Source organism: Parasteatoda tepidariorum, chromosome 1 (assembly GCF_982258835.1).
Source record: "Parasteatoda tepidariorum strain Cologne lab strain chromosome 1, Ptep-v5.0, whole genome shotgun sequence".
Lineage (NCBI taxonomy): Eukaryota > Metazoa > Arthropoda > Arachnida > Araneae > Theridiidae > Parasteatoda > Parasteatoda tepidariorum.
In genome coordinates this window covers 84,743,684-84,770,390 of record NC_141755.1, presented here as the reverse complement: position 1 = coordinate 84,770,390, position 26,707 = coordinate 84,743,684, and the positions used below count along the sequence as shown (strand labels likewise).

General features: G+C 28.3%; 1 protein-coding gene across 13 annotated transcripts in view; it reads left to right on the top strand.

Moving 5' to 3' along the window:
- The window catches only part of LOC107438258 (uncharacterized), a 69,484-nt gene that overhangs the window by 36,612 nt on the left and 6,165 nt on the right, over positions 1-26,707 (top strand). For 7 of the 13 annotated variants that reach the window (XM_087168078.1, XM_087168071.1, XM_087168072.1 and 4 more), the window contains exons 21-37: positions 1,761-1,820; positions 2,688-2,750; positions 3,792-3,863; positions 6,251-6,301; positions 7,214-7,258; positions 7,925-7,969; positions 9,348-9,420; positions 12,443-12,544; positions 13,335-13,411; positions 13,732-13,826; positions 15,315-15,442; positions 15,764-15,822; positions 19,553-20,519; positions 21,853-21,918; positions 22,535-22,594; positions 24,102-24,146; positions 26,139-26,182. In XM_087168078.1, the coding sequence (XP_087024204.1) occupies positions 1,761-1,820; positions 2,688-2,750; positions 3,792-3,863; positions 6,251-6,301; positions 7,214-7,258; positions 7,925-7,969; positions 9,348-9,420; positions 12,443-12,544; positions 13,335-13,411; positions 13,732-13,826; positions 15,315-15,442; positions 15,764-15,822; positions 19,553-20,519; positions 21,853-21,918; positions 22,535-22,594; positions 24,102-24,146; positions 26,139-26,182 (2,052 nt within the window). The remainder of the gene's footprint in view (positions 1-1,760; positions 1,821-2,687; positions 2,751-3,791; positions 3,864-6,250; positions 6,302-7,213; positions 7,259-7,924; positions 7,970-9,347; positions 9,421-12,442; positions 12,545-13,334; positions 13,412-13,731; positions 13,827-15,314; positions 15,443-15,763; positions 15,823-19,552; positions 20,520-21,852; positions 21,919-22,534; positions 22,595-24,101; positions 24,147-26,138; positions 26,183-26,707) is intronic. The other 6 variants (XM_087168093.1, XM_087168088.1, XM_087168067.1 and 3 more) reach the window with 2 other exon arrangements.

Here is a 26,707-nt window from a genome sequence, read left to right as displayed (position 1 = left end):
GATTTCAAGCACTCATTAAATTTAAACTCTTACATCAGGGTTGCTACACTACCTGGATTTTCACCCCATTTGGCATGCAGCCAAATTTCACAGAACTGTAGTACGCCATGGTTTTGTGACTTAGAAAACTTTCTATTAGAAAAGCCTTTATGGTTGTTAGAATCCATAACATGTAGAATGATGGATATACTTCAGATTGTCTATTCTTATTTTTTATAAAATTATTTATTGGGATAAATATTGTTTTATTATCTTGTATAAATTTTTAATGTTTTTTATTGTTAATTTGAAAAATGTGAAAAATGAATGCAATTAAATTCACTATTAAGAACTTGCGGAAGCATCGCAGTTGCTCCATTTGAAAATTATAATGCTCTACTATAATATTTTAGGGTTGATCTAAGTTTTATTTTTGGGGACCATTTTTGTGAAATATGGAAATTATTTTCCGAAAATTTCTTAATCGATAAAGAACATTTAGTTTTTTTAGTAACTATTTTTTATTCATTTTTTTAAGTCCACGTGTCAATTTTCGGCCCCTTCCTTATGGTTTTTCAAATTGATTCCTATATATTTAATGAGAATTTCGAATTTAAGCCATCGCTTCTTTCGAAGTGTTCGATTTGTGACGATTCAATTTTAATTTAACATCGTTAGTTGATAGTTTATCAGCAGTTACTTTTCCATTTTTCGGCTCCTGTAACATGGTTTTTCAATTTTCAATGTGATATTATTATAATGTTCGAATTTCGATTTTGAAACATAAGTTTTTTTTGCCTAAGAACTAAACAATAAAAATATAAGCGAAGATACTAGTTATATAAAAGGTATCTTTATGTCATCTTGAACCAAACCCTTGTGACATCTACAACGATTATATGAAATATATATAAATTTTAGTAAATATTGATTATTTTTTATTATTTTATTAAATAATAGTCGAAATTTTTTTTATTTGTAAGGTATACAGTTTTTAAATTCAATTTCTCAGGAACTAATCAACCAATTTTGCTCAAAATTTGTATTTTGCCATGTAAAATTATATTCTTTAAAATGATGCAGGAAATTGTATACATTACTATTCAAAATCCTTTCGACTATTATTAAATAAAATAATAAACATTTCCTAAAAGCTATTTTTTACATTGAATTATCTTTGGATAAACAAATTTTATAACTGTGTCAAAAAATTGTTCAATTCACCTAAAAAGGTCTTGAGATATTGGGAAATATGCAAAAGTAAAATTAACATTAAGGAGGCCAAGTTTTGGAGTGCTCTCCCGACCAAACTATTGGGACCATATTTCCCTGATTGCCGCGATATTTTGGGAGTCAGAAATCCGAATCCATTGAAAAAAGGTATGATTATACGAAGAAAGTATGTTTTTGTGACTGATTTCGTATCTTAAAATATCTTCTGTGCTTATTAATTAGCAATTTGAGGTCAGGCCCTCGAGCCATTAAGATGTCCTAGAATGTGAAAATCCGATCTTTAGATCAAAAGTTATTCAGGGTGGTCTGTTTTTTTTTTTTTTTTTTTTTTTTTTTTGCTCATTGTAGATATATGCCTGAAGAACTTAGGAACTCAATAATAGGAAGATAAAAATTCTTCATTGGTGCGCACATCCTTATTTATTATTTTTTTTAAAAAAGAAATGCTTAAAAATATTTTGAATACTTGAAAGGTTCTTTTTTGTTGTTGATAAATTTGGTTATAGTCCCTATTTTGTTATTTTACAATATTTTTTCTTTAATTTTAGCCACCGGCTAATAAAGCAAATAGGAAAGTTTTAATGAGTGAAGCTGAAGTTAGGCGTCTGGTAAGTAAAATATTATTTCTTAATTTGATCTCTATTAATATATACTCTGTGCTTCAGAAATGTAAGATATTATACATCATACTAACTCCATGTCATGGATTTGTAACCTTTAGGTAACTAAATCATTTGACCAGTGTTTCTTAGAAAATAAAAACTAAGCATTCTTTACTCTGTAAAAAAAATAATAAAATTTCATAGTTTAATTTTAAAAAGTTTTTGACAGTAGGGAGAACCAAAAAAACTGAAGCTTTTATTTTGAAAATACTATATTGTGGAAAAGATGCCGAATGTAACAGGGTGCGTAGCGTTTTTAAAAAGTGCTTAAAGGTGCTTATTTTCGTTTTTTAAAAGCCCTTAAAGGTGCTTTTTTCATTGGGTGTATCTAAAAAGGGCTTAATTATCCCTTTTCCAAAAGGAGATTGATTTCTAAATATTAGGAATTAAAATCAAATAATTCAGTCGAAATAACAACACATTAAAATTTGTAAAGCAATTTATTTGCCCTACTTTGTCTTTTCAGGAAATTGTTGATTTTAAAATCTAATGAATCAATTTTTGTTTTCAAATACCTAGGATTAATAAGTTTTAGACATTAATTTCAGATTCCTGAATAGAAGTGATTATAATCAGTAAATCATGTACTTTGTACAACATTTTTCAAAAATTATTGTTAAAAATATGGAACTTTGGTTTGGTTTTCTGATTTATTTTGAAACATATTTTAAAATATGTAATCTTTTAAACTTTTTGTATTTTGCATTTAGAATGAATTTCACAATTTTTTATCTTCACTTTTTTGTACTAATCGCTAGAAATTATTTTATTTTGGTTTCCAGTTTGTTTTAAATTTTATTGTTATTTTTTCAGGAAGCAGACATTAAAAGGGAACAACGAATCAGAGATAGAGAGAAGAGATTAAATGATGAATTGGTAAGTTTTAAATAGATTGATTTACTTTAAAATTTAAAATCATTTCAAATTCCGAGTGAAAATATCAGATTTGACATTGAATAGTTTGTTCATTACTTGTTACATTGATTATCAATGATTGTACTTACATTGATTAGAAATTTTTTGAATTAGAATTTTTTTTAAAATTAATTTTTAAATATTCTTTAACATTAAACCTCAACTAGTGGTTTTTTTTAAAAAAAAAAATTATTTCTTGCGCTTTTTTTTCCATTCTGCTGTGTAGAAATATACTTCTTTTCAATGGGGAACTTACCTGAACTTTTCTTTATTTTTATATTGTTCTGAGAGTATTTTTGAAAATGTAAAAAGAACTATTTGTAGTTTTCAGTTATTGCTTCACTGCAAAAATTCATAGGTAAAGAATCAAGGTCACAGAAAATTTGGAATTTGTTTTCCAATCAAATCAGGGAATGGTCAGACCATGTTATTAAATTACCAAAGAAATTAGGGAAATGGCTCAATTTGTGTTTGATCTAAGTACTTGTTTTGGCTGCCTTTTAAAAATAAAAGATATTTTTATATTATTTCCTGTACTATTGACTTATAATTTTGAAAGAAAAGCTAACCAGTGTTTTAATATCAATTTTAGTGTTTAAAGACAAATTGTTTGTAGGAAAGTGAAATATTTCACCATAACCTAATTATTAACATTATACTTCTCTGTATTGTAATTTTTTAAAAAAAATCTGAATTTACTTTAATGACTTAAATGAGGTGAAAATGTGTGCGGACTTACATTATCTTTTAGCTACTGGTTTTTTTAACAAATCACTATATATATTTTCTTATAGAATTCTTTTCTAATGAATAGAATTCTCTATAGAATTCTTTTTAACATGAATTTATTATGCCTGTTTTATTCGTATAAAACAGGTATAACAGGCTTGTTTATTTTTTAATTTTATTACTTATTTTTTAATTTTTGACTAAGATTATTTTTTTATAGATGTAAAATTTTTTTAAATCTTTTATCAAGTTATTATTTGAAATTTTTTGTAGGCGCTGAAACGAGCTATGGCATTGACTCAGCAGAGACAAACTACCCTACAGAAAAATGTTCTTTTACCACAGGTTAGTGTAACCAAATCTTCATTTATTGAATAACTTATTTATCTATTCATCCAATTTATCGATTACTAATTTTACAGCTTTTAATTTCATATCCTATCCTGATTATACTATTTAAGTTGTTCTAATGTTCAGATATATGCATTAAGTATTTGAATTTAAAATTGTTTATAGTTAAAGATTTTTATAATGCAAACCTTGAAACACAAGATCATTTTATAGAATTTTGTATTTTATAGAATTTTGTATTTTATAGAATTTTGTATTTTATAGAATTTTTTTTTAAATCATTGCACATATCATTAACCCTCTGTGTTGAGCCTCTGAATAAAATTCTACAAAAATTTCCTTGCTGTGCACCGCTCTCCCATTAAATTACTTGGGGGAAACCAGTTTTTTGCTACAGGGAAACTTGCGTCTAAAAGTTTGGAAAAAAGTCGGGACTAACACTCAAGGAGTTAAACTTATCTTAAAAACATGGCAGCAAATTTCCTCTGGAACTGATCAATGTGGAACACCAAATGTGGTTTATGTCATTTAAATAATTGCATTTTATGAATCTTTTACTGTATTATAATAGATTAATATATATTAATATATATAGATTAATAAATTAAAATTAATATAATTTGACTTTACATGCTAAAAGTCAGGTGCTTGCTAAAACATAATTAATAGAATGTCCAAATGACTTTGCTGATTATCAGTGTAAGCTATATAAATAAAATATTAAAGAATTAAAAATATGTTGATTCTATTTCCGTAAAATTTATTCAAGTCTTAGGTCAATTCAAATAAATTTCTTCTGCCTGTTAGAAATATTTCTATTGCTTTTTAGTCCTGATATTTAAATTAAATGTTTAAAATAGCTGAACATTAAAAAATTTAATTGCCATTATTTATGTACCATTATAGAAGGTTTTGGTACAGAAAATAGTTAATAGAACTCAAATTAAAGGGAAACAACATAAAATTTATATCAATTTGTCTTTTTCAAAATATATAATGCTTATATTACTTAGATTTGTCCAAGATTCAATTACAAACATATTCACGGAGTCTGATCATAGCAATAAATTAAAAGAATTAAAAATATATAATTAATCATTAATAAATTGTTTACATTTAAATTTTTTCTTTGCCAAATTATCAGTTCTATTTTTTCCTTCTTTCTTTAATGTCAAAATAAATTTAATCTAAACAAATTTTTCATAGAATGTTAGTAAATTTTAAAAACTTTGAATGATAAGTTTTTTTTTACTAAATCATTAAATATCCTAAATATTTTGCTTAAGAATTGTGTCAATCGTGGTATATATGCTTCATATATGATTTGAAAGCTGCTAGACTAGTAGCCTCTTATACAGGGTGTTTATAAAGTCCCAGACCCATTTTGATGTTTAATAACTCATAAAATAATAAAGATAGATTAAAATTAATAACATAAATGGTTAGATAGACTCAAAAAGTTTCATGACCCTTGTCAATGAACTTCCACGTGTGCCCCCTTCGTCACACGGAGAATATCAAGTCGATAGTCAATTTCACACCAGGTAGCAGCAAGCATGTCGGCATCCACAGAAGCTATTGTGGTTGTAATTCTGGCTTTTAGGTCATCAATATTCAACACGATTCTCCTGTAAACATTGTCCTTTATAAATTCCCAAAGAAGAAAGTCCAGCGGCCTTATATCACATGATCTTAGTGGCCAAGGAATTGGACCTCCTCGATCAATCCATCTTCCTGGAAAATGGTCATTCAAAAAACTGCGAGCAATGATACCCCAATGAGGTGGTGCTCCATCTTGTTGCAAAAAGACATGTGGCTGAAGCTCTTCTAGTTGTGGAAATACGAAGTATCATCGAATACGGAGGTATATGTGGATATCATCGTTCGTAGTTCTTTGAATGACCATTTTCCAGGAAGATGGATTGGGCGAGGAGGTCCAATTCCTTGGCCACTCAGATCACCTGATGTAAGGCCGCTGGGCGTTTTTCTTTGGGGATTTATAAAGGACAATGTTTATAGGAGGATTGTGTCGAACATTGATGACCTAAAAGCCAGAATTACAACCGCAATAACCTCTGTGGATGCCGACATGCTTGCCGCTACCTAGCGTGAAATTGACTATCGACTTGATATTCTCCGTGCAATGAAGGGGGCATTTGTGGAATTTCATTGACAAGGGTTATGAACCTTTTTTAGTCTATATAACCATTTATGTTATTAATTTTAATCTATCTTTATTATTTTATGAGTTATTAAACATCAAAATGAGTCCGGGACTTTATAAACACCCTGTACTTGAAAGGCCATTACTGTTATCACAATAAAATCATCAATTTTTTTTATAGAACTACAATTTTGTTTTAATTAAAATTATCTTTTAGTCTTCTTCACTAAATATGCATAGGACTCCATTAGGCACCTTTGTTTCCCAGGTTAGTATACAAAATACTACTTATAGTATTAATATATAGTTATAATATACAAAATACTTCCTGCATGTTATCTAACTATATATAAAAATCTAATGATGGTGTTGCAATTTTCCAATTATTTATTTATTTATTTATTTTTTTGGAATTACAAAATTTTAGGATGATAAACAACATGTTTACTTTAAAAAATAAACTTTTTAGTCAAAGTGAAATTTAAGTCTTCAAAAATGGGTTTAAAGTTTCCTTTATTTATTTTTACTTATTTTTTTTGTGGTGTAAAAAAGTAAATTTTCATTTTTTAAGGTATAAGTATTGAACAAATTTTAATTAAGATCAAAAATATGATATTTAGATTGTAAATTATCAATTAAAAAAAAGTATGTGTGATATGTAACATTCCAGTCTCTGAAATTCATTATAAAAATCTTAATCAGACCAGAATCTTACTAAAAATACAAAAAATTAAATTGAAAATTATACTGTTAATATAAATGACTAGGTATTTTGTTTAGTTACTATCTCACATTTCTTAAAAGATTAATTAACAGATTAAATTTAAATTTGCTTCATGAATTTAAAGATTTATTTCTTATGCACATGAAGATAAATAATGTGCTAGTTGCACCAACAATCAGCTTTTTAATAGGCTTCTCAAAAACTTGAAAATTTCTGTTTCAATGTACTTAGTGGCTTCATAAGGTATTTCCGATACATGTAATTTAATGTTCGTGCATGTCTGGGAAATTTTTATTCATTACTGTTTGTTAAAAGTTAAATTTTGGTAGTGAATATTGTTAAAAGTTAAAATTTGGTAGTGGATATGGTACATTGGACAAGTATATAAATATTTAGTTCAGTCAATATGCACAAATTCAATCTTTTTCCTACATAAAATTAATTTAAATATTTCAGCCTACTTCTACTTCTGGAATAATTGGAAATGTCTCAAACTATCAGGTTTGGTTAAAATTTTATTTATCCAAATAGTTAATAAAAAATATATACCATGCGCAAAGTAGAAACATTGAACATCTCAATTATTTTTTATCTATTGATCGGATTATCATATACTAAAATGTAAATTAAATCTTATTTGTTTGACAGATTGACAAAAGTATACTAATTAATTTGAGTAGAAAATATTTTAAGTTGTGAAATTGGATTCAATAACTTACTTTCTTTGAATAAATATTCATTTTTTGTGACAGATTTGTATTCTGAATCCTTAAAATATGGGCTTTTTTCACAGTTTATTCAAAAAATAACCATAAAACTTTTCGAAACAAAAGAAAACTTTGAAACCTTGTAAAAAAACATTGAAACTTTGTAAATTATAGGTTTTGCTCGTTTAAACTACTTCAGGTATGAACTAAATTTATCAAATCCTTATTTTATTTGATTAAAGGGTTTAAAAAACCCTTTAAATATAGATATATCTTTTTATTTGCTTGTAAGAAAAACTAAATTCTTGTGTTTCGTGAGTTGTATTTTTTTATTTCTTTTAATATTATATATAATTTAACTATGTTCATTATGCTGTTTTTCTTTGATTCAGAACTAATTTCATTTTATGTATTAAAACTAATTTTATTTTCTCATTTAATGTTTTATAATTTTTTTTAGACTGTTAGCAATGTGCCTAGGACTCCATCAGGCCCTGCTGTTAAGGTCAGTATTATTATCTTCTATTGGTAGTTAATAAAATGTCGTGATGTATTCCTTTACACTTCCTTCACCAATTTTTTCTTATTTAAAATTTGCCTCATGAAAAATTTAGCTTTGTTGTTAACATTTTTTTATTGTTTTTCCAGCTCGTTTTCTTAGGAATGTTTACGCATTAAATGTAAAAAAATAAAAACGATTGTCAATTAACTTTTAAAATTTATTTTTTCTTATTATTCATTAGGAATATGTGGCTGAGATCTGCTATATCATTTCGCAGTTATAAAATAGTTTTAATGCAAACCTTTCAAATTGTTTTACTAATTTTATTGTAAATTATGCTTTAGTTTAGGTACTTATTTCTTTCATTTATGTATTGTAATTGCTTAATTTTTCTTTTTTTTTCCATTTTCAAAATGAGTAAGCTTTATAGTTTGACAAAAATAATTTTTTCAATTTATGCATAGATATTAAAAAAAAATTTGGAATTTTTTTAATCCGTACTTTTAAAAATTTATGATGTAGAAAACCTTCCTCCGCCTTCTTATATTATGTCTTACTACCTTGATCATTTGGATAGATAGTGTTGTAATTATTTACTGCCTTACTACAAATTTTTACTCATACTTTTAGGATAATGGTTGAGAAAACAATTTTGACCCATATTGTCCAAAAAGATTGTTTTTCAATAGAAATTGAGAATTTCAAATGATTGCATACCAATAAATATTATTATTTATTTATTTATTTTTTAAATGTGTAATTATTCATTTTTAATAAAAAAATGGCGTAACACATGTTCTTTTTATAACCGTCATTGAACAGCCGACCCAATTTTATGGGTTTACGACTACTAATGTTCAACTTTGTAGCCTTGTAATTTTGAACCCAATCCAAAAGACAAGGGTACTCCTGGATCAAGTATTGGGAGAAATTTGCAATCGTGGAAGACTATTTTATGGAGCTAACCCACATTTGCGTTACAGGGAGAGGGAGACCACAAGAACCTCCCACAGTTAGCCTGATGGTAAGGGGACTCTAACCCCTGATCCGTCTACTACTGAGGATATTTCACGTCAGCACTGTGGTCGGTGCATGCCGGATGTGGAATTCGTATCGACTAGAATTCGAACTCGGTTCGCCTCATTGGAAGGCGAACACTCTATCCCCTGAACCATCGCGGCTATAAATTTTGGTATTTTATAATTACCTTTGGTATATTGTGTATTCAGTCATATTGTATTATTATTTGTCTCCATGAATGAAGCAGAATAATGACTGAATGTTGTATTAAACTTGTGCTTTTGAAATTAATTCTGAAAAGATATTTATGTTGTACTTAAATTAAAAGCCTCCAATTAAACTTTTTATGTTCCTCCTATAGACACAAAAAGGAACTCCAAAAGTACCATTACCTGCTATTGTTAAACAAGCTGATGCTGAACAATTAAATGCATGTAAGTAAAAGTGAAACTGTTAAATCTGAAGACACACCACAGTCTTGAAAAATCGGTATATGGATAAAATAATGTTTTTTTTTTAAAATTTATTAAAGAACTTTTGGACCTCAGTATATACAGTGGTGGCCAAAAGTGTGGACACTTTTTGAAAGTTTCATGTTTTTCAACTTTTTGTGCTTGTAGAATATATTAATTTTCACTTAAATACAAACGTTTATATATCAAATTGAAGGTAATTTAATGTAGAATTTAATAATAAATACAGTATTGCAATATCTGTATTACAAAAAAGGTTATGCAACAAATAGTCAGATCTATCTTAGATTTGCATTTCTTTTAAAGTGATACTTACACAATCAATACTTAGTAGGATAACCCTTATTTTTTAAGACAGCTTCACAGCGTTTTTTCATCGAATGAATGAGTGTTTGGAGTTCATCTTTCGTAATCACATGGTGCCAAGAATCAATTATAGATTCAATAAGTTGTCTTTTATTGGATGGGCGTTTTTTTCGTACAAGAATTTTCAAATGTCGCCACAAATTTTCAATTTTATTGAGATCAGAGCTGTTTCCGGGCCATGATAATATATCTATGCCTTTATTTTGAAAGCATGCTTTGCATACTTTTGCTGTGTGGCATGGAGCTGAATCCTGCTGAAAAATAAATGGTGCGTTGTTGGGGAAGAGATCCCTGTTTGAAGGTATCAATTTTGGTTTCAGGGCAGTTTCGATGTATTTTTTGGCATTCAGGATGCCATCAATCACTTGAATTTGGCCCACACCATCTGCAGACATACATGCCCAAATCATGACATTTGTTGGATTTTTTGTAGTTGCTTCAATGCAATCATGATGAAGTGCTTAACCTACTCTACGTCACACGTATTTTCTACCATCACTTCCAGAGAGCGATATTTTACTCTCATTACTCCAGATTACTTGCTTCCATTGATTTTCTGACCATTTAATGTGTTCTTTTGCCGACTTAACTCGTTTTTTGCGTTGCTTTTGACTTAAATATGGTTTTTTCCTTGGAATTCTAGCTTGTAGTCCAAATCCTGATATCCTTCTTTTTATTGTTCTTGAACTTACTGCTATACCAGCTACATTCATTTCACATCTAATGGCATCTGATGACATTTTTCTATCTGGAAGGCATAGCCATTTAATTTTTTTATCGGTAGTAGCACTTGTGCATTTTTTTCGGCCTGTTATGGCAGCCTGAATGCCAAGAAATACATCGAAACTGTCCTGAAACCAAAATTGATACCTTCCATCAGGGATCTCTTCCCCTACAACGCACCATTTATTTTTCAGCAGGATTCAGCTCCATGCCACACAGCAAAAGTATGCAAAGCATGCTTTCAAAATAAAGGCATAGATATATTACCATGGCCGGGAAACAGCCCTGATCTCAATCCAATTGAAAATTTGTGTAGACGTTCGAAAATTTTTGTACGAAAAAAACGTCCATCCAATAAAAGACAACTTATTGAAGCTATAATTGATTCTTGGCACCATGTGATTACGAAAGATGAACTCCAAACACTCGTTCACTCAATAAAAAGACGATGTGAAGCTGTCTTTAAAAAATAAGGGTTATCCTACTAAGTATTGATTGTGTAAGTATCACTTTAAAAAAATGCAAATCTAAGATAGATCTGACTATTTGTTGCATAACTTTTTTTGTAATACAGATATTGCAATACTGTATTTATTATTGAATTCTACATTAAATTACCTTCAATTTGATATATAAACGTTTGCATTTAAGTGAAAATTAATATATTCTACAAGCACACAAAGTTGAAAAACATGAAACTTTCAAAAAGTGTCCACACTTTTGGCCACCACTGTATATATATATATCTGTTTTGAACTACAGCATGAAATAGTTGTTTTAATTGCAACTCTAATAAGATAGCTAGCTCTTTTCCTGTAGTGGAGGTGGCACTATAAACGAAATAAAATCACACTGATTTTTTATGTAATTTGAGGATAGCATTAACATGGAGTAATGATATCTGCTTTGGTGTTCGGAGCTTTAGTATTTATACATAGCCAAAAATTTTATAAAATTAGAGTTAATATTAGATGTAATAAATTTGTAAGTGTGTGTATTATCAAACTTGGCTAATAAAATATTAGCTTAGAATTTTTTATTGAAGTGATTGAGTAGTAATTAAACCTGGCACTTCAAAAAAAAAAAAAAAAAGGCTGCATTTACTGTAAATATTTAGATAAAATCATTTAAAATTTTCTTTATCGCATGATTATGATATAATTAGGGCTTTTGTAACCTTTTTCTCTAGATAAACCCTACTATAAAAAGCAAAGAGCTCAAGTTCCTGGGTGGATTCCTGGCTCAACTGAGCTACTTTAATAATAAACTGCTTTAATAATAATAATACATGAATAAAAAATCTGTTGTTTACACCTGTGTCACTTTACAGATTTGCTGCGACTGTTCTCATATATATATGTAGCATTTAATTTACAGTCATCTTAAAGAACACTTACATAAATACAATTTTTTAAAACATGAACTTAATATCTAATTCTTTATAACAATTATATTTTGCTATCTTTAATATCTACTAAGCCACGTCTTGAAGAACCTCTTCTCCCCTTAACTCTTTTTTTTTCCTCCGAAAGACATAAAAAATGTGAAAAAGTAAGGGCAAAAAAATTTGAATATCATGTTGTCTCTGCATCTTTAAATTTGCTTGTCTTCTCTCATCTACCCACTGATGTCTTGTTCATACATATCTATCTATCTATCTATATATATATATATATATATATATATATATATATATATATATATATATATATATATATATATATATATATATATAATGAGTTACATATTTTAAAAAAAAATGAAATATTAAATTAAAATTCTTTAGTAAAAAAAAATTTTTTATGTACATACATTCTAAGATATTTTATTAATATTTTTAGAAATTTTTTTACATTTAAGGAATAATTTTCATAAATAATTATTTATTACTTAGTGCTGCAAACTGTATATAAGAGGAGAGCCTTAAAAGCATCTGGTGCCACCATCTCAACTCCAAATAAAGGGGAAAGTTCTAAACTTGGAGATTTACCCAATGGTAGAGTTGTTATCTTTATTATTTTTCGAAATTAATAACTTTTATTTCAGATTTTAATATATTTTTGAATTGACAAATGTATCTCTATCTTATAAATGTAGCTTTTAAATTATGGTATATTCCATCTGTTATCTCTTTTTACAGCGTTTTCTGTTTTGATATCTTATGGTATAATTTTAACTACACATAAATATTGCTGAAAAATAAAGTAATATATGGAATTTAAAGTAAATTTATAAAAATTTTAAATCAAAATTTTTGAACCATTATAATTTATCATTATTATCACAGGAAACTATTGAATATCTCTTTTCCATTTTTTCCCCTTCAAATTGGGCCATATGTCATTTTGTGATATATTTCTTTGAATTTCTTCTCCTTAGTTTTAATACTTTTCTACATGAGTATATAATAATGTTTTATACCATATTCAGGAATTAATTTATTCCTTGGTAATTAAATTTGTAGCAATAATTTTTTTATTGCTAATTTTTATGTAGTTTAACATATTGGTGGGTATTTTATCATTTATATTATTTATATGTTACTTATTGAATATCAATTAGATTTTTCATTGTGTTTTGACATTACTTTTAAAGTTTCTGAGTACAGCTAACCATCTTAAGCTGGTAAAGTTGATTAAAAGCTAACTGAAAGCAAATAAACTTTAAAATCTTTGTAATACAACAAATAAATCTATATCAATTTCGTAATTTTCAAATAAAAAATATTGTTATTAGAATATTAAATATTTCGATGTTGAAATTACTAATTTCCTGTTTATTTCTAGTTAAGTTTTTGGTTGTTACTGCGAATTATAGTGATTTGGATGTTTTACATCATCTAATATACATGACCGATGCAGTTGTAAGTCATATAAATTTTTTTCTTCTTAACAGTTTGTCTTTTTTTTTCAGAATAAAATTTATGGTCAATATAATTTATATTTATTATTCATCAATTTTGACATGTTCTTAAGAACTAACTTATTATTTATGTAAAAATAATGATGCTAATTAATTAATAATTGATATTTTTATCATAATTTATAATCTTTTTAACAAGATAATTTTGAGAATTTTTTGTGAAATTCATTTATCTAGTTGTCAATGTTATCACAAGTATTCAAATAATTTATTGATGTTACGATTTTTTGTTGTTTATTTATTTATATTTTTCATTCTTAGAAAGCCAAAGTTAGAAAAAATATACTTGATTTTTCTGGTTTTGGATTTAATGAAGATTCTCCATTGTACAAAGACAGAATAATGTTTCTAAATACGTAAGTGACTATAATATTTGTTAAATGATGATTTTGGAATATTTTGCAGCATGCTTTAAGGATTTATCATGTAATATACATTTATACGATGTCACTCAGAAATTAGTGAGATAGACTTAGGATTTTAAAGTTATATTTATAAAATCTTAGGAGCGTTCACATTTGTGTCCGGCATCAACACACTTCAGCAGGTGTGTTTTCCAAAAAATACCTCAAGCCATTATTAACTTAAAATCAATTAGAAAAATGCATTTATTGCTCCATCAATTTTTTCTTAGGAATAAAAACAATGTCCACATAAAAATTTTTTTATGTTTAAAAATTATTAAAAGTCATGCATAACTAGGCCAAGTGAATAAACAGATGTCCTACCACTTTCATTTGTATTTGTTCTAAAAACTGAACTGATAATCTTGCTGAAAGAGAAGATGCATTGTCATAGTTCACAGTGGAGCATGATTTCTGACATTCTCTGCTTAAAGAATTTCTGCATTATATTTATTAGTGTGCCAATCAAATCAGGCTGTCTTGTGTACTTCAAAGCTTGATGACTTCAACAAGTCCTGTATTTCTGAAAAAAATTGTATTCATTACTTTTTCATGGCACATTGTCTTTTTCCGGTGTTTGCATGGGACCATCTTCAAAGTCCCATATTTAGCTTTTTTAGGTATTTAAATGTTAAAAAAAGGACATGTATCTTTCATCACCAGTTATGATTTTCGAAATAATGTTGCTGTCCCCATTTTTATGTTATTTGAAAGTTTTCTTTATTAATTCTGCTCCTACTTTTTATTGTGTTTAGTTAATTTCTGAGAAATCCAATGACAAACTATATTTTTTATTTGTGAATCTCCATTAATAATTGTAGCTATGGTTGTGGAGTTCTATATCATTTTGCAGGTACAGTACAGTTTTGTTGGTACATTTATTTTGCAGATTCAAATTCCCCTAGATTACAGCTGGCAATGGCCATCTGTGAAATATTCAGTAGCGTAAGCTAGATCTTCATTTCAGACGCATTCTTCTTGTTTTAATTTCACTTAAAAATGATCAAAAATCCTAGCACTATATTGTTTTTGCTTCTATTTTCATTTTTCTGTCTATAATTCGTTTTATGCTAAAATACTAACAATTAATCAATTAAAATTGTTTGTTAGATTTTTATGGTTAATGTTTTTGAACGGAATCGTTTAATTCTATTTCTTGCTTGCTTGTATCCAGAGTTCTCCCTAAGGAAAAAAAAAAAAAAAAAAACGGCAGGGCACTTCCTCCCTGAAAAGGATACTTTGAGTTTTAAATGGGCACTCACTTAACACCGTAAAAATTTATCAAAATGTATAATATTATGTAATAACTGATTTTATAAACCAGTGTTCTTATTAATGGCAATAATTAAATTTTTCAAAAATACATGTTTGTAATTATTTTTAAATATACTTATTTAGTTTTTTCTATGTGCTAATATTGTTTTCTTATTTCATTTTCAGTTTAGGATATGATATATCCAAACGAATTGCATTTCTTTTAGGCTTATGTCCTTATAAAACAAACATTGATAAGCAAGATTTGAATGAACTAATTCTGTATTTTCTTATGTCACCTTGTAAAACTAAACGTAAGTTATTTCTGTTAATTATATTTTGTAACATGAATTTTTATTTTTTTTAAAATTTTAATTATATTTTGAAGTTTAATCTAATTATAAGTTTAATCTAGCTACATATAAATATTACGAAGTTGTTATTAAGATTTTATCTTTAAAAAAGCAAAGATATTTCTTTTTTTAAATTTTATATATCTTTAAATCAATGTATGAAGAAGAAAATTTATTTAATAAAATCTACTTGCATGATATTTTAATTCAGTAGATGAATAACTATTTCTTAATCTGTTTATTGTAATTAAATTAATAAATGTTTTGTTTTTGCATTTTCAGAAGTTCCTATTACACATTTACCTCAAACTTTCTTCAGTAAAAATATGCCAGAAGAATTAGTAAGTTTAATTATTATAATGATTGCAAAAGTTTTGAATATAAGTAATGCGGTTCTTATACTCCAGTAATATAAAATCTGTTAATAACATTTAAATATTTATGATTCATTTCATAAACATTTTATTAACTTCAGTAAACTATCTGTAAATAATTTAAAACACCATCACTATAGAATTACCTTAAGACTTTTTTTTAATGATTGCATAAAAAAATAGTACATAGTAAAGAGCCTGTACAGTGCGCAAATAAATACCATACTGAATAACTTTTGATCTAATGATCAGATCTTCATGTACTAGGACTCAATCTTAATGGTTCGAGAGTGTGACCTTAAATATGTGAATTAGTTAATGCAAACGATTTACAAATTCAGACACGAAGATATGCTTACCTTTTTTGATGTATTTGGATTTATGTTCCGCAAAATGTAGGGTAGTTAGGAAGGCTGCTCCAAACTTAGGCCCCTTAATGTTAATTTCGCTTTTTCCGTATTTCACCTTATCTCAGTAATTTTTTAAGTGAATCGAAAAATTTCTGCACCCAATTATAAAATTCGTTTATCCTAAGAAAACTCCATGCAAAAAGTAATTTTTAATAATTTATTATTTTTTTATTAATAATATTTTACTTTATATTTTATATCCGTCGTTGAACAACCGACCCAATTTTGGGTTTAGGGCTACTAATGTTCAACTCCATTAGTAGCCCTAACATTAGAAACGACACTGAAATCCCGTATCATGCACTACCTCTTTTGAAACCTAAAAACCCTTTGGAAATAACAAACGTTGAAATAAACTTGGATCTTGTGAAAACTGTCCATGGTAAAAAAGATGTTGCTCCAATTATTCTAAAAAATCTTGCCCTGGAGACAATGGCGATTAGATACCCAGTGGACGATTGGCTACATGTTTTTACCGATGGTTCTCAATTTGACTGCCATTTTAATGTAGGGGCTGGTGTCTTTTCGGAACTTTTCTCTTTCTACGTACCAGCAGGATACATTGGCACCGCCTTTGATGGAGAAGTAGTGACCTTGAGTACGGCCTTACAGCAGCTACTGGCCCTCCAACACAAATTTGAAAATGCAGTTCTCTTCTCGGACTCACAAGCGGCCATGCAATCAATTAGCTCACATGAACGTCCCTTGACACCTGAGATTTCCCGATGTCACGACCTCTTGAGGTCTTTATTTTAGAGGGGAAAGCGAATAGTCCTCCAGTTGTGGTATTTGGGGCAATGAGCAGGCAGATTTACTTGCCAAGAAAGGTGCCAATTTGCTACAACAACCAAATACGGCTACTTCCTTAAAAATTTATGTAAAACCAACTCATTGCAAGACCTTCAGACTCGCCCAGTTTGAAAAGTTAAAGAAATGTAAGCTCTTCTTTAATTCCTGACAAGCCAAGACGTGATGCAGTTGCGGCCTTCCGCTTATATACAGGCCACGATTGTCTTTCTGCTCACTTATCCGCATAGGCCTTTCCACCACGCCTTTTTGTGCACTTTGTTAATCCGGAGAGAAATTGGGCATGGACCATCTGCTTCTATGTGTGGCCCTTCATGGACACACTGAGTCCTCAAGATATTGGGAAGCAAGAGAACTTTTAAGGCAATGACTTCGGTCTTCTTTCTTTGTTATCCACATTTGTATTTGTTATTTATTTCATCTTTGTATCTGTACCTTTTGCCTTGCCATTAGAAATAAAAAAAAATGTTCAACTCCATAGCCTTGTAATTTTGAACCAATCCAGAAGACAAGGAAACTCCTGGATCAGTACCCCCAGAGGTTTTGATTTGTTATGGGAACGTGGAACAACTCGATAGATTTAACGTGCATCAGTCACCATTTACTACACGAGGAGTCTTCGGCCGGCGAGGATTGAACCCACGAACTCTTGGACATGGGACCAGTGCCCTACCAACCAGGGCACTGGGCCCATGTCCAAGAGTTCGTAATAGTAGTAAAAATTTTGAATTGTGAAGTAGGAGTACGCAGCCTTTTTGAGTGAAGGGCCACTTGCACTACAGGTTAACTAACAAAGGGCCGTACGCATATTATTTAGTCATGTTGGCAGCACATATCATAATTTTTTATCTTAAAATTGGTGTTCCAAACACCACTAAATAGTTAATCAGTAAACTTTGTAACATATTTTCAGAAAATTAAAAACTTTAAATTACTAGAATTGATTCGAAAATAAAAATTATATTTTTTGCCTTTTTATCAATAATTGATTTATCAAATATCTATATAGTGTAATGAAGACAAAAAGGATTAAAAATAAGAGAAAAATGAAGAGAATTAATAAGTTTTATTAACTCTCATAATTTTCTTTACTTATTATTTCTCTCATTTTTTTCTCTCGTTTTTTTAAATCCTTTTTGTCTTCATTGAGCTAGGTTTTAGTAATTATATTTATTGCAGCTTTAGAGCTTAATATTATCTACTATTAACTTACTTTCGTTTTCATTTTGTTTTCATTTTTAATTTGATTTTCTAATTTTGTGTGTTTAGGGTGTTATTCTTTGAGCCTATTTTTATGGATTTCTACAGTAATAATAATAATTTAGCGTAATAATAATAATTATGGATTAATTATCAATAATATTAACTTTAATAATAGTAATTTTTTTAAAAAATTAAATAAATTGTGCTTAGAAGCTCTCCCGGGCTGTACATCAACTGTCGGCGAGTAGTATGTGGTCTGTGGGCCACAGGTTGTGCACCTCTAAATGTAAAGTATACAAATGTTTACATTATTTTGAAGATAGTAATTTTTTGAGGTAAAATACAAAATTTGAGTACCTGAGAAACAAATTTCAAGAAAGTCATATGTTTAAAATTCCTCCCCCCCCACACTGTACGTTCAATAAATTAAGGTGTTTAAATACAGTTTCTCATTTTATTAACATTTATATAGTTTGTGCCTTAAGTAAATTTTTATATTTTACTACCACTGATGACAAAACAGTTTATTAGTGTTAGTTTGAAAAAATTTCCATAAATATTGGTCAGTTCAATACTTTATATGAAAAAATTAAAAAGAAAGATAAAGCTATTTCTCAGTGATTAGAGATTAAAGTATTTATCAACTATAAGCTAAATATTCTTTTTTTGTGTGTGTGCCTAATACTGTTTACTTAAGGAAAATGGTTTTAAGTTTCAGCATAGCTGCTTCGGGGGTATAATTTTTAATTTTTTTTATTTTATTACTATACATTGGGAAGGTGGTTCCAAAGGGAGGACCTGACTGACTCTGCATGTTGTACCAATTATGTTTTACCGACATTGTTATTTGTAGATGGGAGTAGAATTTATACAATTTAAAATAGTTGTGAAAAGTTAGTATTAATAAATAAAAGTGTTACTTTTTGAAGGAAACAGATGATTTATATAATGCCGCATGATTGTATATTTTTAGGACTTGTGTTTTAATTGAAAATTGTGATAAAAATATCACTCCTGTGGTAACCATTGAAATTAAAATGTCAACATAACATATCTGTACATTTCAAAAATTGCTGGAAAGTACACGTTCACTCTAACATCTTTTTATTTTTAAGAATATATCAATTACAATTTTTCTTGATTTACCTATAAATCAAGTTACATTGTTTTTTCATCTAAAAAAAATTTTTATTAACTGCCTAAACTTTTTATGTGTTAAAAATAGCTTAATTTACCTTGTGATTTATTTTATAACAAACTATGTTTTTGCCTTTTAGTGTTTGCTGATGCAAAAGCATAGTGAGCTAGATATATCTCCCATTCCTGTGGATTCTAATGTTGAAGAAAGTCAAATTAATTTGTCGAAACCATCATCATCATCAATAGCAGGGTCACCATTAGGTGCTTCTTCAAGTACTAGCTATATTAAACCCCATCCTGCAGGCCCAAAGGCAAAGAAAAGTTTGTTAACATCAAAACTGAAAAAGACAACCGTTTCTCCTTCTTCATCAAGTACACCTTTCCAAAATGCTGCAGTGCTGCTGAAACCAAACACATCAAAATCAATGGATACCGCCTTACAGAAAGCAATTTTGAAAACTAGTTCACTAATACCTGAACCTGTTTCTTCACCACAAGAGTTCCTCGTTCAACAACTGACACCTGATGGCAGGCAAAAAACATATAAATTAATAAAACTTCCGATGAATCACCCTCTTACGACAGCCTTAAAACCTCAAATTCCAATTACCACTCCTTCTCCGGTTATTCAGTTGCCTCCTATTCAGACTACCGCTTCTTCTATTCTACAGAAACCATCAAATTCTACTCCAAACATACCAACACCGCCAGTCCAGGTTCCTACCTCTGGTTCCATTATACAGACACCACCAGTTCAGTTTACTTCTCAAACTTCCTTACTTTCAACACCACCAGTTTCTTTGAGTTCTACTGCTGTTAATGCACCTGGAATGGTGATACCACCTGGAATCATCATTTTTAAAGACAATAAAAATAATCCACCCTTAGCTATTACAAGTGTGCCAAATAATAACTTGCAAACTGTTCCAATCATTTTTGGCCAACAGAATCCAATTATCTTGCCTCAAAATGTTATAACTGCTCCACCTGAAGCTGGCACAAAATTAAACGTTCCTTCTCCAATAAATGCACTAACAAAAGTCATTCTCCCACAAAATGTTCCATCTTCTCCTAAAAAGGCATCAACATTGTCAGAAAAAGAAGGTACCATATTGAGTTAAAATAATACATTATTTATAATGTTTAATTTTTATTGACGGAATTATTCAAAATCGTATCTTGTTCATTTACAATAGGAGATTAATTGTATAATGCAATTAGATGTTACTAAAGTAATGTAAAGAATTAATTTAATTAGAATTTTATGCCATGCATATCAACATCAAAGAATTGGTGTGGTCCTATTAAAATGAATTCAAATTTTGTACCGATTAGTGTAAAAAATTAAACCATTTTAAGACACTTTCTAGTTGATTTTTAAGAAAAAAATTCTAGCTTCTATTTTTTTCTGGTTTAACAAGCCAACGGATTTAATAAGTCGATTGGCTGGGTCCTAATGCCTTCATTTTAAGCGAGTTTGATGGTGTTAAAACCATCAGTTCAGTAATCAATGATTCAATAAATAGTAAAAAAAAAAATTTCATTTTTGGAAATGGTATATGAAAATCGGCATTTTTGGAAAATAAAAGTTAATGGTATTTTTTTTCTTCAAAAATGAGCTGTGATCAAATTTAATTTTTTAAAATGTATACATTTTAATGAACCACGATTGCTCAGGTCTCAAGGCACTCAGCTGTCATTGTGAATAATCGATTAGCACTAGCTTGTCTGAAAAGTAAAGGTGGTCAGTGCACTGTGCTGACCTCATTGTCGTCATGTAATTGGTCATGAAATTTTTTTATTTACGAAATAAATAAATTCAGTTTGTTCTTTAAAAAATTTAAAAATACAATTCTAAAAACGATATATTTTAATTCCACCAAACCCATATGTTTTAATTGAAAAAAAATTGTTCTTAAAAATTTAAATTGAATAATTAAAACATACTAAATAGTTATCCACCGTTTTAGAACAGAAATCTAGAGTAGAAATGTTCCAACTGTGATTTGAACCTCTCCGGCAGAAGGCTTACAGCCTGTCCGTTGCACTGTGAATACACATTAACTGGAAAGTTTTGCTCAGTTTCATTTTATTAGGAATTTTAAAAGATGTGCACATCCCTTAATAATGTAGAAGCTCAATAGCACCAAATTTATTTGGTGCTAACAAATAAAATATGTTTTGAAAAAAAAACTACTATGGCATCTTTAAAATTGAAAAATTTGTGCACATGTTCTATCACATAATTGATGAACATTCAGACTTATAGCTTGTGTAACATTCTTGAATTTCGGATGCAATTTATCTACGGTACAGGCAATAAAATGTCATGCATCATTTTTTGTAATATTTTAGATTGAAAATTTTATTTTTCTGTAGCAAAAAACTATTTCATGTTTTAATGACTAATTTACAATTATATTTATTTTTTTAAAAGATTTAACAATAGAGGAAACTTCTGCAGCAGTAGCTCCTGAATCTCCAATTCAAGTGAAAAAAACAAGTATGCTCTCTTTTTTTTTTTTTTTTTTGTATATATTTCTTGAGAATTAGCTTAGGAATAAAAATTATCTTTTTATTCATTGTATGCATTTTGCGATTTATGTGTTTCATGAATATAAATTTAACTAGTTAGTTTCAAATATCAGTCTTTTCTTTAGTGCCACTGATTATTGTTAAGTGCTTAGATATTCCTTCTTTAAAAAGTGTAACTTTCTAAAACACTAGTAAATTGTGTTTATAATGTTTTTAAAAGATAAAATTATAATTCTGTGCTAAAAGTTAAAGTATCAGGGCCATATTTTCCAGATTGCTGGCAGTTTTTTTTTCACTACTTAGAAAAAACTTTCTTGTGTTAGAGTTCATAACTTAATTAGAACCAATTTATATATATTTAAATTAATATATTTAAGTTTAATTCATCGAACCATTAAGATTGGCACTTAATGCATGAAAATATGATAATTGAAACAAAAGTTATTCAGAATATCTCTTTTGCTCACTGTACATGTTTTTTTTAATATTTTTTTTTCAAATATCCATTTTACTTTAAAATTTTGCTAAAAATGTAAGTTTTTTAAAAGCAGGCTTAGTTATTAATATTTTGTTATTTTGAAAAGATTTAGAAACCACCAAAGTTGTCAGTGGACCAGCATCTAAATCTCCTTTCTCTAAAATAGGTAAGAATGATTTCACTTTTCGTATTTTTCAAAACATTTTTAATTTTAAAATAATTTAAAAAATATGTAAATTTATTTGTCATGCTTGACGTTATTTTTCATGATATTTTATATTTCCTAGTCCCATTTTTATTTCGCAATTTTTTGTATTATTTTTTTTTGGGTTAATGATCTATATGCGTAACAGTTTAATGTAACTTCGGAGAAAGGCTGAGTTTGCTTTTTCCCGTTGATTGCAACATTACCTGAAATGCATTAAAAAATGCTAATTTTAAATTACTCATGAAATGAAAAGAGTTTATTGCTCTGCAACTACTCATTGATTAAAGTTCCAAATATTTGATCTCTGAATTACAGAATAATCCAGTAAGGAGTCTTTTTTTTTATGTGAATACAATTGTGATCCTTTTCTTTCATTCAAACAGCAGCCAATAAAAAACAGGTGATTAAAAATCGACATATTTAAAGGAAAGAACAACACATTTCTTATCACTGGCAATTTTCATTTTGGATATTTGATTCTTTTTATAATATATATATAAACAATTACGATAGAAAATTATTTTTCCTTGCCAATTCTGCAAAATATTTACAAAAAAAGTGCTTGAGCATAAATAGTAAGTGCCAATTATCCACGTCAAATTGTCAATTTATTTAGTCATTGACAAACAAATATAAATGTATCTGTGCAGTGTTTAAATTTTAATTTATTATTTATATTTGAGATGAAATTATACTTGATATAAATTCAATTCTTTTTCAAAGAAAAAAGGAATAAAATTACGTTCTTTTTACGTGTTGACAAGTCCAATATATTTTTTTTATAAAAGAGAAATGTCTATTTATTGTTTGTATTGCTGAGTGATTTGGAAGTGTACTGCTTAAATAAGAGTAACATGTTTCAATATCAGCTGATTAGATTCATGTCGAGCAACAATCCAAAAAGAATTGCGAAAGCTGTTCCAGGAGTTAGCAAGACAAGCCTAGATGGGGAAGGGGCATATATAAACTAATTACAATAAATTAATTTTTACACTGTTTAATGTACAGCAAACTGTTACAATAAATTAATTTTTACACATTTGTTTAGGAGATAGTGAACTAAGAAGTGATACAGTGAATAAAAACAGTATTATAGTGATGTGTTACAATGCATTATGCAATGCAATACATCTGCATTGAACTTATCAAAATTTCAAAGTTTTATTGGTGCTCAATGCAACACATAGTTTCAACTGTTGTTGTATTTTACATAAAATGAGATAAAATTGGTCAAGTATTTTTTAGGATAAGCTAATATTAGTGGTATTTTCGTGCACTAATACAACTTTACATTATGTCTGTTTTCATGCAAAATTGAATTAGTGTTATTATATCCAATAATATCAAGCTTTGATATCAGCAAATAGATTTTATATGTCTAATTTTTATTTTAAAATTTTTATAACTCAGTAATTTATTTTTTAGTTGTATTTCTAAATAGTGACTATTTTTATTTTTTTTTAAGGACCTGGGAAAAAATTTCAACTTCCAATTCAAGTGAGCAAAACAGGTTAGTGTCAATCATGTTTTATGGAAGTTAAGTAATTTCAAAGATAATTTTATTGATTATTGAAAACACAGTATTTCCTCTATAGTGTCATCTTCAATTACAGTGACCTTTCCATTAGTAGGACCGATGCATAAAATCCCTTCCACTATTTCGTAGACATGAATGTTATTTTAATGCCAATTAGAACTCCCACACCAAGCCTTTCATTCCAATAAAGCAATTAAAATTGAATCATTAGATTTAAACATGGTGCACAGCGTTTCTAAGAAGTGCTTAAAGGTGATTATTTTTGATTTTTAAAAGCCTTTAAAGGTGCTTTTCTTATTGGGTGTTTTTAAAACGCGCTTAATTTTCCCTTTCCGAAAATGAGATATTTTTCTTTAATATGTCAATTTTTGCCAGGTATTATGCAAAAGTGTGGTTTTCACATTGTTTTATTCAATGTTTTCACAATTCATTCAAATAATACATTTTGGTGTGCCGCCGGTCCGTAGCAAATGAAAGCTCCAATCAATTTACATGTTTGACGAAATACTTGCAGGTCCGTATGTGTGTCTACTGAGCTGGGTTCAGTGAAATTCTTGCACTCTGATGTGCAACTCTGCTGCATTTTGCAAGATATTCTCAATTTCTGGCTTTATTTTCCACCCTCTGAAATCGAATTGTAAAATCTCTTGATCATTTTATGGTGGCTAATATAATAAAGAAAAGAGTTCTTTATTAAGTAGTTATCTTAACTAGTTATTTTATCATAATCATGTAATGTCTTTGAAGAATTTTCTGCATTTTGTTAATGTATATAGTGCTTAAAAATATTATTTTAGTACATACTTAAAAGGTGCTTATTTTTTGTTGAAAGATTTAGCTATGCACCCTGTTAAAAAATATTTCAGAGAAATTATTTAATGCATTATTTACTGTGTCATCTCATAATAAATATAAAACATCTTGAATCCTCTTTAAATGAAGTAAAGATCTCATCATAGATGATCATACATTATGGTTATTCATAATCTGTGTAACTTTCTTTTCAAATGCGAGAAATTTATCAATCATACTTTTCTTGTTTAAAAATTTTATTCATTCTTTTTGCAAAATGTCACTTCTCTTGTCTAGTTTTTTTTCCCTAATTGTCTTTGCAGTTTTCTTGATGTATATTATTTATGAAAAATAGTAAACCTGATCCAAAATATTATTTTTTAGCATTTTCTCTTATAAAATATTATTTTTAATGGTACTTATTAATTTTTTGTTTAGTTCGGTAGTTATTAATATTTGTGTTGTTACCAATTTTTCTGTTAGTTACCAATTTATATTAAAGCCTTGCTTTGTTAAAATTGGTCATGTATTTTTTTAGGACAAGTAATTATTAACAGTATTTTAATGCACTCTTGATACAACGACCTCACATTATGGCATCTGTTTTTGCTCAACCTACAAGGATCTTTATATCGAGTGCCGACCACTATATTTTTATCTTTCATAATTCATAACAGTGCAACTCTTATATTAATTCAGCTGATTTCCAAAATCTTCTTTAAAAAAATACAGGTTCCATGATCCTGAAATTGTCTCTTGACCTTTTCTTTCACTTTTGTTTGTTTCTTTGTTTCCCCTCATATTGTTTTCTTTTAAATAATGTAAATTTTAATTATCGTAGCCTGTTATTAAATTAAACAGTAAATACACTGCCAATGCATTATGCTGCAGCACTGAGCTTGCCGAAATTTTTAAAATTTTATTGATCCTCAGTGCAACACATAGTTTAACTGTTATGTTTTATCTAAAAATACGATAAGTTTGTTTTTAAGTTGAATTCCTAGATTTCAAGTATCAATTTTTGGGTATACTTTTTTGCATTGTATGGAGAAATAAAATTTTAATAAAAGTATTGAATTAGTTTTAATAGTAAGTAAAATTTTAAATAAAATCTTTGTGTTATTTTTTATATTATGTGATTATTTTAGCAAACAAATGTTCTTTTTATTTTAGCTGTGAGTCCAGTGAGAAAACCGATAAAAAGCAATCCACCTACAGTAAGTTTTCAGTTTGTAGAAGTTATTAGAATTTAAAAAATGCTTTCATGTGATTTACTGTTAAAATGAATTATTTTATTAATATTTTTAAGGCTTTAGTAATTTTCATGCTATTTAACCCTTAATGGTCTGGACGTATATTTCAAGTTTACTTTCCATCGGGCATAATTATAACATTAATAACATTCATATATTTAATTACTATTAAATTAAGAGCAAATCGGAAAGTCTGAAATAAGTCCGATCAAAATAATAAAGTGGCTTTAGTCATCAAATGAGCGGTATTGGTTTTAGCTATCATTAACATGGTGTGTGCTGCTTTTAAAAAGGGCTTAAAGGTGCTTATTTTCAATTTCTGTATTTTAAAACTCCATAAAGGTGCTTTTTTCATTGGGTGTTTGTAAAAAGTGCTTAATTTTCCCATTTTCAAAAATGAGATTTTTTCTTTACCATGTCAATTTTCACCGTGTATTATGCAAAAGCAGGCTTTTCAAATTGTTCTATTCAACGTTTTCGCAATTCTTT